Below are 14,242 nucleotides of genomic sequence, written 5' to 3' on the forward strand. Positions count from 1 at the left end.
GTGACAAAGGATGTCAGGTTAACCCACAACAGGATCAAATGGGTTCAGACTTCTATGAATCCAATTGCAGATTCTGCAGTGGTCCGCCATTTCCCAAATCGCATGGATTCCACAGACGTGCAGACTGTTTTTTTTTTTTGTTTTTACATTCTGGAAATTTATGCAAATTTAGTCATAGAAGAAGACTTAAATTATATATATATATATTATTTTCATGTGCAAATTTGCACAAATGTGAATGAGCACACATTTGGGAAACTGGAAAAGAAATCAGATTCTGTGAATGATTCTGTACTTTCCTGTCTTCAAATGGGGAAAAAATGCCTTTCAGTGAGCAGTTTTTAAAAGTGCACTCCTAAATGCACCCTTTTCCCTCATGTATATTTCGGGGTGAATGCACATTTTAAAGTGCACATTTTTCAAAAAAATATACATTATTGAAATGGGACAAGCTCTGGGATCCATGTGAACTTTCCCCCAAAAGGCACTCCTCTTTGGGTTCAGACTTGCGAACAGGGCAAATTCAGATCATAAACTAATCACCGTAACATTCTCATACATCCGTACCAATGTGCAACATGAGCGAAAGGAAAGGAATAAGAGCCCCCCCCCTCAAACTCCCACTTTCCCACTCTTTCCAAACCAATTCAACATGTGGATAGTGTGTTGTTGCCAAAGCAAAATAACAAGGATTGACCCAATCAAGTTTTCTGTCTCTCTTGTCTGGTTTTGATTTTCACAGAGATGACATGTTTAGGAAAATCCTTGGCAGGAATGACATGATGCTCATTTTCATTGCTTGGACTAAACACATTCAGATCAAGGTGGCACCGAGAAGAGATTTTGGGGAGGGATAAGAGGTCCCCCCACCAAAAAAAAAAAAAAAAAAAAAAGGAGACATTTCAAAGCATTCTTCCTCCACGATTTCCTGTAACTAGCTTAATAATTGTATGTCAAACTGAGAACTCTTATTTTTATTTTCATTTTGTCACAATCGGGAGAGATAAATATGACAGAACCATTAAAAAATAAAGCTTCTTGCTTGTCTTTGCCCCATTTTCAATGACAGAAACCATCTCGCTAATGAGCATTGCAATATTGGGGGTGGAGGAATAAGGTCCATTTTATTTCATGGCTGACGCCTGCCTCTGCTGGTGATGGAAATATGCCTTTATTGATCACCTGCGTAAAGTTTCTTTTTTGTGTTTTCTGTTGTTGGGGGTGGGTGGGGAGGAAAGTCAGGGAAATAAGATCTTTGCTTGGAAAGCTATAGGGTTATGGAAACAGGCCAAATGTGAAGTTTTGATATGTCCAATTCTGAAGCTTTCAAAAGGCAGAAATCAAATGCAGAAAAGCAAATCACAGAGATGCAGGGCATGTCTGGACCTAAGGGTATAGAGGGAGGGAGGGGGAGGGTCACAAACTTACCTGCTTCTGCAATCCTCCCCCAGTGACTAGATGGCCATGAGATGTCCCAGAAGGGAAGAGGGACATTACAGCTGCCATTTTTTTTTTCAGAAGAGATGGTTGCATTGAAAAGGTAAGAAAAAAACCCACTGCGGCCAAACCTCCCACCATCCCAGGGATGGCAAAATTGCTCCCACCCCCAACCCCATGAAGCCTCCCTGTGCAGCTCCGTGCTCAGCCTCACTACTCACGGGGAAGAAGGGACAACCTGGGAGCCACAGCCACACCTGCCATGCTCCTTGGGATGGTCTTGGGAATGCAGAAATATCAGGAAATCCGCAATCCCAGATATCCTGGGGAAATTCCCTGGTCATCACAGGTTGCCCCTGGGATCCCCTGTGCATCATATGGACACACAGGGATGAGCTAGAGATAACCCCAGGATATCTGGCAGGTGTAGACATGCCCATAGGTGTTTTTGTTGCAGCTAAAGATGGAGTGTGAGCAAGCAGTTGCATCCAATACAACTGGATAACGATAACGAGGAGGAGGAGGAGGAGGAGAAGAAGAAGAAGAAGAAGAAGAAGAAGAAGAAGAAGAAGAAGAAGAAGAAGAACAACAACAACAACAACAACAACAACAACTACAACAACAACAACAACAACAACAACAACAACAACAACAACAATGCAGTTTTGGAGTGTTTAAAGGGCTTCCTAGTAACCATTAGAACACAGATGAGCAGTAGGGATGGGAGAAACAGGGATATTTGAGCTGGCCAAAATTCTCTGAACTTCCTCCGAAAGCTCAGTCTGCCTCACCCCCATCACTGTTTGTAACCCGTTTTTATGCTTTGTTCAAATGGGGAAAAGGGTGTATTCTTAAAAATGTGCTCCCCCCCCAAACTCATTCTTTTAAAAATGCACACTTATTAAAATGTACAATTTTAAAGAGTGTGCATTTCTGAGAGTGTGTACTTCTTTTTAAAGAAGTGCACATTTTTTCAAGTACACATTGTTCAAATATGAATATGAGTTTGGGAATGTGGGAATGCTTTTGGAGAACATGCACTGTTTGGGGTTGCAAATGAGGCATTTGCGAGTGATTTGCAAACTGAAATGCAATCCTCATAGATCCCTAACATGGAGAAGAAGATCTGGATATACTGGTTGGTATCTCAGTGATTAGAAGCAGATCGAGGATTTCTGTAGGGATCAATGAACTCCCCCAACTCTTGTTCGTGTTTTGCTTGCCAGACTCCATTCGTTTCCCAACCCCAGCACACATGTGGGATGAGTAACCAGATGGCCCGCTGGTGCCTGTTAAGAGCTTGCATTTTTTTTCGTCCACAAGCCATGATGTGTGAAAATTCACAGCTGAGCATATTTACAGAAATCCTGAGTTGTGCAAAATCACAACCATAATTAGCCCAATTTGTGTAAAGATGCAGGAGTAAAAGACCACGCAGTCTGCAAGTTTGTGCAAATTTTGCACAAAACACCCAAGCGGGAAAATGCGAGCTTGCCCAACTCAACATGTGCTGAGTCAAGTCAACTCATGGATAAATGAGCTGGCATCTACGGCAGCCAAGTTGGCAAAACTCATTGAACTCCTCCCCCAAACTATTTCTCCAACGTCCCTAGATTTCTGATTCCTAATTGTTTAACAAGGCCAGTAATGGAATGACCTCCTCCAACACACAAACACACACACACACACACACACACACACACTGACCCAAATTATATAGCTGAAATGAAGAAAGTTTGGTGTGCAGGACTCAAACAATTTATTTATTCATCTATAATATATCTAGGTCTCCTTTCAGTGCCGGAGCCATCTCCAGTTCCTCTGTTCAGAAGTTTAATCTGATTATTATTATTACTATTATTATTTATTTATTTATTTATTAAAACATTTGAACCAAGCCTTATATCACTGGGATATCAGGCCGGCTTACAGATAAAAGGTTCGGCACCACTCGGGCCTCCTAGGGGAGGGTATTCCACAACTGAGGTGCTACCACAGAGAAAGCCCTGTCCCATGGCCAACCATAATGTATGTCTCGCATTGATGGGACGTGCATCTTTTGCACCAGGGTTCAGTTGGTTTATCTATTAAAAAAAGGAAGTAGATCCTGTAATCCTGAAATTTGGCTTCATGTGCCTTGGAACAGCATTGGGGAGGAAATCAGCATTTTTATCCCCATATTTCAGATGAGGGTGAGGGTGCTAAGATAGTCAAAGGGAGGGGGGTTGCCCAAGGCCACTTTGTGAATTCATGGTAGCAATGGGATGCCAAGCCCATCTGCCATGTCACACCTTTATACATTGTTGTTTGCTAGTTTTATAATGGAGTAGATGGGTATTGCCACGTCTATTTGCAGCACATTCCTAGACAATGGGCTAATGTACACCTATAGCCCCTTCTGGAAAGGAGGAGGGATAATTGTGATGGCTCCCAGCTTCTGAGATCGGCGCTTATGGGGCACACGGCACTGATGTTTCCCAGAAGTAAAGGAGAGCCACTGCAGGAGAACGTGTATCTGCAGAAGTCGGTGGGACTACACAGATGGGTATGGCGCACAGGATTTTTTTTTAATAACTCCTGAGAGATGTGTACCAGCGCAGACACACAGCAACAAAACAGGGGATAGGTACTGCGTCAAAAATGTGCTGCTGTGCAGAGATATGTTTGGTTGTTTTTTTAAAAAAAGACACTCAGCGATGAAACTCATTGCTCCCATGCACACACCCCTCACAGCAGATTGGCTGTTCTCTGAGGCAGGACTTCACAGCAACAGCTTCACAAAGGTGGGGCACACCAGTGTCAGACTTCGGGATGGTAGCGAGAGAGCTGAAAAAACGTGACAGCAACATTCTTGAATAATTGAGGGGTCAACCTGAGATGACAGTGGGATCAGCTGTGCGTCATGTGGTCCAATAGGGACAACTTTTGATATTATCCTGAAATAAATGGATGGTGTAGACACACCCAGTGTCTACTTAGGCATGACTTCAGGTAAATAGGAATAGGATTGCAGCTGAAGTGTGATCATACTCTATATGGGTATAATGTTGCAGCCCAACTGATCCAAGGACAACAGGACATGGGTTTTCAATGAATCTTGAGAAGAATTCTGTCTGAGATAGGCTAGGTGAGATTTAACGGTTGGTGACTTCCCCAGTGAGCTTCCATTCTTGAATGGAGAGCTGAGTCCAGATCTCCATAGTCCTCCTCCTCCTCCTCCTCTTCTTCTTCTTCTTCTTCTTCTTCTTCTTCTTCTTCTTCTTCTTCTTCTTCTTCTTCTTCTTCTTCCTCTTCTTCTTCTCCTCCTCCTCCTGGATTTAACACACACACACACACACACACACACACACACACACACACACACATCCACTTATATAATATGGTTGAACTTGAAATTGCCCTTACCAATAGTCGTAGTTTACTCCCACACTGACTTCACTTCAGCAATAAAGTACTTTGTTTTTGAACTGTTTGCTATTCATACTTTAATCACCGATGCTATTCTATGCTCTCATTACCATGGTGAGGGGAAAAAATAATGGTTATCCTATATTCTTTAGCAATGTAGGAGGAAGTATAGGGGATGTTGCCTTTAACAATGCAATCATTTCAGTGCAAGAAAACGGAGAGAACATTTCTACACTGCGAACATCTTTCTTCAGGCATTCACTTCTGAATGCATGGGATGGCCTATGAGAACGGAGCGGGCCAGCTCTGCCCCCTCAGTAATGGCCAATCAGGGCTCCTGACCTTGTGTAGGGAACCCTATGCTGAATGAAGGTTGTTGAGCTCCTCCCCTATGACTCCTTCACTCATTCAGAACCAGAAGTGACCTCCTGCTTCTTCCAAACATCCTTAGAAAAACAATTCTAAATATCTGCTGCACTTAGTTTTCAAATGAGTAAAGAAAAAGTCAGTATGGGCCCAGAAGGGAAATGTAGAACTTCACACACAGAGAGAAAGACATACACCTGGAAGTATATACAAAAATGCTACTAGTTGTACCTGAACTCTCTGTTGTTGTTTTCATTCCCTCAAAATTCTTCATAAACTTTTGTTGAGATGGACCCTCCAAATTTCCCTTCAAAAGCTACTCCTGTGACATGGCGATTCGAACCCCGGGTCCTATCAATTTTGCCTGCTGAGTGGGAAGATTCTTCACTAGGGTTGGACAAATCTGTCAGTTTAGCTTTCTCCCACATTCAAAGCCTTTACATCTCAAATTTCATCCATCCTGAATATGAAGACACTTCGGAATTTGGTAAGTTCTTATCAAAACTGAACCGAAACAGAATTCTCAGCCTTCTGCCCTAGACAAATTAAATCAGTACAGCTATTCCTGGCATAGAGAAGGCATGGATTTTACTGCCTGATATATACTTGTTAAAGAAGAGTATCCTGTCAGGGAACAAAAAAAAAAGAGAGCTGGTAACCCTAAGTTAGCACTGATGTGGTTGCATGCACAGGGATCCGAACACATCTTTGTAAAGCTAAGTATCTGAAGTCCTGGCCTAGGCCGGATCTACACTAGTCTTATAACGTTGCTAGTGTCCCTTTCTAACGTGGTTCTCTGTATCGGTTCTCTGTATCACGGGGCGCACTAGCGTGACTTACGTTTAGCTGTAACGTTACTGCAGGGCAAATTGTTAAATCCTTTCTGTTGTTCTGGGTTGCTGCGCCCACTGCCTGCCTCGTTCCTAGCCAGCAGTGCAGGGCAATAGTCATAAGCACACACACAAACCTCCTCCCAAAACTTCTCAATACAAGTCACTGGGAATAGCCTGAGTGCATAGGAGCCAGCCACTTTGCTGAAGCTCAGCAGGGTTGGGTCTGGTCAGGGTTTGGATGGGAGACCAAATTGAAAAGTTTTAGCAGCAGCCCCATTTAAGCCCCACTGGTCATGAGTTTTGGACTGGGACCAAGAGACCCTTGTTAATTTTCCTGCACGGAGCAACAGCGATCCTTTGAGCACTCCTCAGCTCCTTTGCAAAGAGGGGGGAAATGTTAAAAAAAATCATAAAAAATCAACTGATGACCCAATTTGATTCAAATTTTAAGGCAGGATGCATGGGGTACTTCACAATAAAAGCAGATTCTAAGGTGGAAAACTTCTGAGTCCTTTGCATGCAATTGTCAGTGATTGCACAGTATAAGGCTGCTGTGATTTATCTGCTGTAGCAGATAAGATAGCAAACGGGGCGAAGGAAAGAGAACAGGAAGTGGGCAGAGCAAACCCAGCAGCTCTGGGTTGGAAGAGGAAAATTACCGGTAGAACGAGGCACATGAATCTGTAGCCACGCTGGAACTAAGAAATAGAACCTGTAAGTATGACTCATTTACAACGTTGGAGACCCAGGGTCACGTGACGATGTGCGTCACAGTAACCCATTCAAAACGTTAGGATAACACCAGTGTAGATTCCCACCTAGTTTGATTTCTGCTACATAAAAACTCCAAAACCCCTAAATATTTCCATCCTAAATATGGGGAAAAAGTGAATTTGGGTAACTTCTTACAAAACATGAACTGTAAAAAAATTCTCATTCCTCTCTGTTCTTCTCCAGTTCCAGACATAGAATCATTGAATCATAGAATCACAGAATAGCAGAGTTAGAAGGGGCCTACAAGGCCATCGAGCCCAACCCCCTGCTCAATGCAGGAATCCATCCTAAAGCATCCCTGACAGATGGTTGTCCAGCTGCCTCTTGAATGCCTCTAGTGTGGGAGAGCCCACAACCTCCCTAGGTAACTGATTCCATTGTCGTACTGCTCTAACATTCAGGAAGTTTTTCCTGATGTCCAGTTGGAATCTGGCTTCCTTTAACTTGAGCCCATTACTCCGTGTCCTGTACTGTGGGAGGATCGAGAAGAGATCCTGGCCCTCCTCTGTGTGACAACCTTTTAAGTATTTGAAGAGTGCTATCATGTCTCCCCTCCATCTTCTCTTCTCCATGCTAAACATGCCCAGTTCTTTCAGTCTCTCTTCAGAGGGCTTTGTTCCCAAACCCCTGATCACCCTGGTTGCCCTCCTCTAAACACGCTCCAGCTTGTCTGCGTCCTTCTTGTATTGTGGAGCCCAGAACTGGACACAGTACTATAGATGAGGCCTGACCAGGGCCGAATAGAGAGGAACCAGTACCTCTACATACTGGTCTCTACATACCATCCAGTGATGTGAGAAGCAAATGACATTCATCATACGACTTTGGTTAATAATGTGCATCAATATCTTCTGGAGGTCTTATTTACAAATGTATCCCCCTCCAGCCCCACCCCAATTTAGGCCATGTAGAAATTGTGCTTTTCATATTAAAAAATAGTTGGTGTTCTTGTTCTTGCTTCTCCCAAAATCCCTTGTTTTATTTGTTTTATTTACTTGCTTTATTTGAGGAGGCTCTTTGCAATTCACCTCCAGTTTTTGCTTTGGGGAAAATGCAGTTGTAACTCCATAATGCACCATGTATTAAATAGAAGACAACTACTCACATTACCTTTTGGTTGTTTTAAGATCCACATTTTCAGTAGGGTGTGTATGTGTGTGTATACCTTGAGTCACTCATCCCATGAAACACAATGGATAAACTATAAGGAACTATATAAGCCAGTGGATCAAATCACATCGATTACTCTATGCCAGCACTGAGCGACTCTATTTTTAGCTGGTGGGCTGAATTCCGTTTGGGTGAAGCTCTTGGTGGCAACATTTCTATGAAGGGGGAGAGAACTCCAGGATAGCTGAATTTAAAGCCTGCTGCCAGTAACTAAGCCTTAAGAGAGAGAGAACTTTTTCTTCTGCAAAGAAGCTGGAAACCACTGAACAACTGGTGATCAGGGGAAAATGATGAGTCTGAAGGAAAGGGCGTGGCCATTTGGAGATCCCTGGATTGGGACCCCCTGGGGGACAGATTTGGCTCTCTGGCTAAAGGTTCCCCACCCCTGTTCTATGTTTTAAGTCCATGCTAAGGAGAAAACTATAAGGGACTTGGGAGTGTGTTGTCTTTGGCAGATTGGAATGCAGAATGCTTATGAATTGTCCTCCAGATTAAGACCACATGGACTAAGTTTTCTGAGAGTGTAGTTCCTGAAAGTTTGGGTTCTGTTAAGCATGCCATTGTCCCTTGTTGATTCAGTCAGAAGCAAATGTAAATCTGAGAGACTATGTGAAAGTAGGGATGTAATTCCATTTGCATTTTTCAGTTTGTCAGGTGTGTTTCATTCTGTCATCTGCACTGATTGAAACAGGCTCCCCCCCCCCCAGCAATATCCTGGATTTGCACAAATTCACACTTGTGCAAATTCACACTCATGAAAACGTGCAAATCCCTCCCAAATGTGCATTTTCATGCTTTAGCCTATGGGAGAAATTGGCATTTGGGGCCATTTAAAAACAAACAAACATATTCTATGACTACATTTGCGTAAAATTCCTGAAACATCATTTTACCAGAATTCTGGAATTCTGCCAAAGGAAGTGAGGCAGGTGGCTACCAGGAGGAGGGCCTTCTCTGCTGTGGCACCCCGGCAGTGGAACGAGCTCCCCAGAGAGCTTCGCTTGGCACCTACAGTGTACTCCTTCTGTTGCCAGCTGAAGACCTTTTCATTTTCTCAGTATTTTAACAGCTTCTCTTAGTCTTTTAACTTTGCTGTTTTAAATCTGTATTTTAAATCCGTATAAATCTCTGCACTGCTGCTTGGTTTTATAATTGTCATGCTTTTATACTGTACTTTAATATTGTGTTTTTATACTGTTGTTTGTTTTATACTTTGAATAGTATTTGATGGTTTTCACTTTTGTGAATCGCCAGAGAGCTTCGGCTATTGGATGGGTATAGAAATGCAATAAAATAAATAGTTCAATAAATCCTCAGAATCCATGTTGCTTGGGAAAAGCCGGTGCATTGTGGAATCTGCAGGGCATATGACTGTATTGCGAATTTCTTGAACATACCTATGTGCAGGGGAAATGAATATGATCTAGGTTTTTGGTAAGAATAACACATTTGTGGTTACATGTGTGTGTGAGTAAGAGAAAGCATATATATATATATATATATATATATATATATATATATATATATATCCAATTTTCCTGAATCAAGAGAGAATTTGTATAATATATGGGAACACAACCAGCAACAACATGAAGACATATTTCACATGCTTACCATTCGTGTAAGGGTTGACTGTCTTCTTATTTGTCATGACCCGGGCTGTTGCGTTATTTACCTAAGCACATAGAAAAGCAAATTAGTACCACTGCCATAAAAAAAAAAAGGGTCCAGGTTACTAATGAAATGCATGCATTATTATTGGTATTAGTCATGTATAAATGCAATTTAATTTATATCCCAAAATAAAAGTTAAAAAATTAAAAAGGCAGGAGGTGCATAACAAAATCATACTATTTATAATTACGTTTACTCTCATCACCATTTTATAAAACTTACAAATCATTTCAATAAAGTAACATCATCTTTAAACTTTAATAAAGAGACATTAAAAGCAAATTAAAAAAAGGTTTTGCATAATTGAAGATTTAAGAGCATGCTTTTTATTCCATGGTAACACTGAAACGATAAAATATTTAAAAACAGATATATAGATATATATATTTTTAAAAGAAAATTGTATGAAGGAGCATGCAGTGGAGTAGAAAGGGGAAAGAGACACGGTACAAGGGAAGAAATTAAAAGTCCAAAAGAAAACGAAAAAGGACAAACGGATCTTAGCAGTGTGCAACATAACCCTTTCAAAGAGAGGTACCATTGGAAAAGCAACATGTAGCATTCAACACTGGGGGACATGAGCCTTGTTTGTTCATTGCAAGAAAACTAACAAAATCATTCAAGCTTTCAAAATCACAGCTAACAAAAGGATAAAGAGGGTGCATTATTGAACACAATATGGAATTAACAATCTGAGTAAGATGTGCACAAAAGTCATATCCTCAATCCAGTCAGTGTCTCCAATGCTTGCTTAAAACGGACACTCAATTTACAGGCGTACCGAGATATATATAGATAGATATAAAAAAAAAATATAGAGAGAGCATCAAGAAAACTTAATACGACAAGTCAAAAAAATCCACGTGGTTATATATCAGCGCTTAAAAAATATACGTGAAACGGCAGATGGACTTCGCCACTTACCATTCGAGCACCATCGCCGGCATGGGGTATGTATACAGTTACCATGGTTACTGAGAGTTTGGCCCTAAGCGCTACCGTCGAAGGGGGAAAATGGAAAGGCAAAACATGCAACATCTTACTCAAAAGACGACAGCATTTTCAATTGGTATTTTTTTTTTCTTTCTCTCTCTCTCTCTCTTTTTCTCTCTCTCTCTCTTTTAAAATTCTAACAAATACGATTCAGGCAGTGTTGAAGGGGATCCAGTGGCAGATTTCTCTTTTTTTTTCTTTTTTTCCTTTTTTTTTAGCAAAGGTGAATATTTTAAGATAAAATTTAGGGGTTTAGACCCTCGTCGAAAACAAGGCTGGGAATTGTGCCAAAGAACGACGCCCGTTTCTCAATTTTAAAATTTAATGTGAATTTCCACGGAGGATGTCTTTGATTTCAGAATCGAATTAATCGTGAAAGGCACTGGGGATCCCACATCAACCCTGCATTGCAAAACAAAACCAACAGAAAATAAAGAAATTAAAAGAAAAATGGTCTTATTGTTTTGCTTTGTCATTTAAGTTGGTTTTTTTTTTCCAATTTTTATTTTTTAAAAAAACCTATTGCACCCATTGAATTACAAAACTGTTCAGATCACAGCAAAATAGTAAAGCTTGCCACACTTCCATCATACAACTTTCAGCAATAATTATGATGATAGGAAATATAAAATCAATTGAAATATAAAGAAAATTAAAATAACGTAATAAACCCAAGAAAGGCCAGATTATCTTTATATATATACACACATATATGTATATATATATATATATATATATATATATATATATATATATATATACATACATATACATATATATATATATATATATATAATATAAACATATATATTATATATATATATATCGAAAAAACCAATGGGAAGGTAAGGGGAGAGCACACAAGAGACACTAATGATGCATCTGAAACAACAAATGAGAGTGAGGCAGACATTTATAAAAAAGATGAAAAGGAAAATATTTTGAACATGCACCTCGATTTTACGGCCCTCTACCACGGTGCCGTGTAATTTCTCCCTCGCCCTTTCCGCATCAGCACTATTTTCGAAAGTAACGAAACCAAATCCCTACATGCAGGTGGGAGAAGGGGGGAAAATAACATGCGTATCATTATTTCAGACAATGACCACTTCTTTGCTTATGTTCTTTGTCTCTGTCTGTCTCTCTCTCTCTCTCTCTGTCTCTCCCTCTCTTTCTCTCCCTCTCTCTTTAATTTAATACGTTCTTGTCTTTTCTTCATTTCTGTAACATGCAAATTAGAAAAATTATAATCGTACCGAGATGTGCAATTAATAAAGCGACCCATGTTAACAACTTTTTTTTCTCTCTCTCTCTCTTTCATCAGTTAGATAATATCTCCTGAAGAATGTCAAAGAATGAACACCAAAGACCTTTTTGGTATTTTTGTCTCTAAATTTTCGCTACAGAGGAAAAGAAATCTAACGGAAAAAAGGAAACAAAACAAATCCAAATCAATGGAACCCATGTCATCACGTCGAAAATAAAGAAATAAATAGGAAATGATGAGAAAAGAAAGTGAACCACTTTTTAATGGCATGCAGATTTGGCTCAACAAAACAATAATACTAAGTACAAACCAAAATGTGTGCACGAATTTCAACGTCAAATGCAAACCTAATCTAGAACATTGGCGGGTTCCTCTACATGCCATCGTGGACCAAAGAAACATTTGTTTGTTTGTTTCCACATGCAAAACTAGGGTTGTGGGTAGTTTTGGTGAAATCTACAATATTTACTTCTTTTCTCCTGAAGGGGGGAGATGGGAGGAGAAAATAAGAACTGCCAACAAAATAAAATTGGGGTTGGAACTAAGCATAAACTTCCTGACTTATAAAAGATCAAATGCAATTATGTGATATGAACAAAAATAGAACAGAATTCAGAAATGCAAACAGTTTGATCAACATCCCACAAGACCACATTCTCATTGCTCTTTTTTAATTTGAAAAGTGTACACACATCTGGCCCTGGGTCAAAAACACAGCCTTTGGCACACATGTTCTACATGCAGTGGAGTGTCGGAGTAAGCCTTGGACTCATGGATCCTCCCCCCTCTCCCATGTATTAGAGATAGTTGATGCAAATCACAGGCAGCATGATGTGTATGCTGGTTCACATTAATCAACTTCTCCCACATCTCACTGCATGTTTAACGTATATGCTAGGGCTGTATGTAAATGAACCCATTGATACACCAAATCTTAGAATTTGCTTAAAGTGTTACACTTTGGGTCGATGCAGATCACAACTCCCCACTCAATCCCTGTCTTTGAATAGTTATGAATTTATAGGAATGAATTAGAACTTGGTGCCCCCTAAGGCCCAGTTAATGGTGGACTTTGCGACTGCCCCTCAATGGATGAAAGATGGAACTTGCCAGCATCAAAGGACAAGTGGCTCCAGACCTCATCCCTTGTCGTACCTTTTGGGCAACTTCATTCCAATTGATTCTCATCACATGGTTAGGGCAAAAGTCTCCAGTTTTGGTAGGGTGATAAGACACCCTTGTTCACAGAAGACAGTCCTCCATTTCGGAGAGCTGGCAGAGGACAGTCATCTACTTGAAGGTGTTCTCTATCTGAAGTGGTATCCACACCAAGTCTGGTTGAAAGTCAAAGAACCATAAGAAGGTTGAGCAGGGGCATTGACGTTGCTCATCAATAGTTTGCTCCTGGACAGGAGACTGAGCAGTCACCTGAGCAGTCTTTTCCACTATGGTGAGCCCTGTGGGTGAGCAGTTCCCAGGTCTTTGCCTGTTCTGGATGGGGTTGCAGTGCCTCTGAAAGGTCAGATTCATAGTCTGGATCCATCACTGTCTCTGGATCCATCACTGTCTCTGGAGGCCTATCACTGGAGATCCATCACTGTCTCTGGAGGCCTAGATGGTCATGGTGGCTTGGAGTGCCTTTACAACCAAACTATGGCCTCTCCTGGACAGGGATGGCTTGGTCACAGTGGTCCATGGGTCAATAACCCCAAGACTGGATTACTTCATGCACTCTATGTGGGGTTGCCCTTAAGGCTTCTCTGGAAGCTGGAGTTAGTGCAGAACGCAGCAGCGTGGCTGTTATTGGGAGCTACAGCTTTCAGCGTGCAACACCTTTGCTGAGGGAGCAGGACTGGCTGCCAATTCTCTACTGGGCCAGGCTAAAGGTTTTGGTATGAGTGTACAAGGCCTTAAACAATTTGGGACCAAAATACCTAAAAGAGTGCCTTGTCCCTTACCAATCTGCCTGACCACTGAGGATATCAGAGGTGGTTCTATAAGGACCTATGGTCTGGCTAGAGTCCACCTGGAGAAGAGCCTTCAGTGTGGTGGCTCCCTTCCTGTGGAACTCCCTGCCTCTGGAGGTCAAGCAGGTCCCACACCTGCATTGTTTTCAGCACCTCTTGAAAATAGATCTTCTCCAGGAAGCCTTCTTTGGTTGATCAGCCTTGGTTTTATTGGCATTCTGGTGTGGTGTGGGTGTGGGTCAAGTGTTTAAGAATATTTGAATATCATGCTTCAATCTTTTTATGTTTTCATCTTTTTATCTTTTGTTGTTGTTTACCACTCCAGAATCTGTTTAGATATTGATCAGTATTAA

The 14,242-nt window shown here is 41.1% G+C and overlaps 1 protein-coding gene across 19 annotated transcripts in view; it reads right to left on the bottom strand.

Annotated features, from left to right (window-relative positions):
• RBFOX1 (RNA binding fox-1 homolog 1) overlaps positions 1 to 14,242 on the bottom strand; it is a 1,470,150-nt gene that overhangs the window by 140,187 nt on the left and 1,315,721 nt on the right. For all 19 annotated transcript variants that reach the window (XM_063143444.1, XM_063143446.1, XM_063143439.1 and 16 more), the window contains 2 exons: positions 11,609 to 11,701; positions 9,603 to 9,663 (listed from right to left, as the gene is read on the bottom strand). In XM_063143444.1, the coding sequence (XP_062999514.1) occupies positions 9,603 to 9,663; positions 11,609 to 11,701 (154 nt within the window). The remainder of the gene's footprint in view (positions 1 to 9,602; positions 9,664 to 11,608; positions 11,702 to 14,242) is intronic.

Source organism: Elgaria multicarinata, chromosome 17, assembly GCF_023053635.1.
Source record: "Elgaria multicarinata webbii isolate HBS135686 ecotype San Diego chromosome 17, rElgMul1.1.pri, whole genome shotgun sequence".
NCBI classification, from domain to species: Eukaryota; Metazoa; Chordata; class Lepidosauria; order Squamata; family Anguidae; genus Elgaria; species Elgaria multicarinata.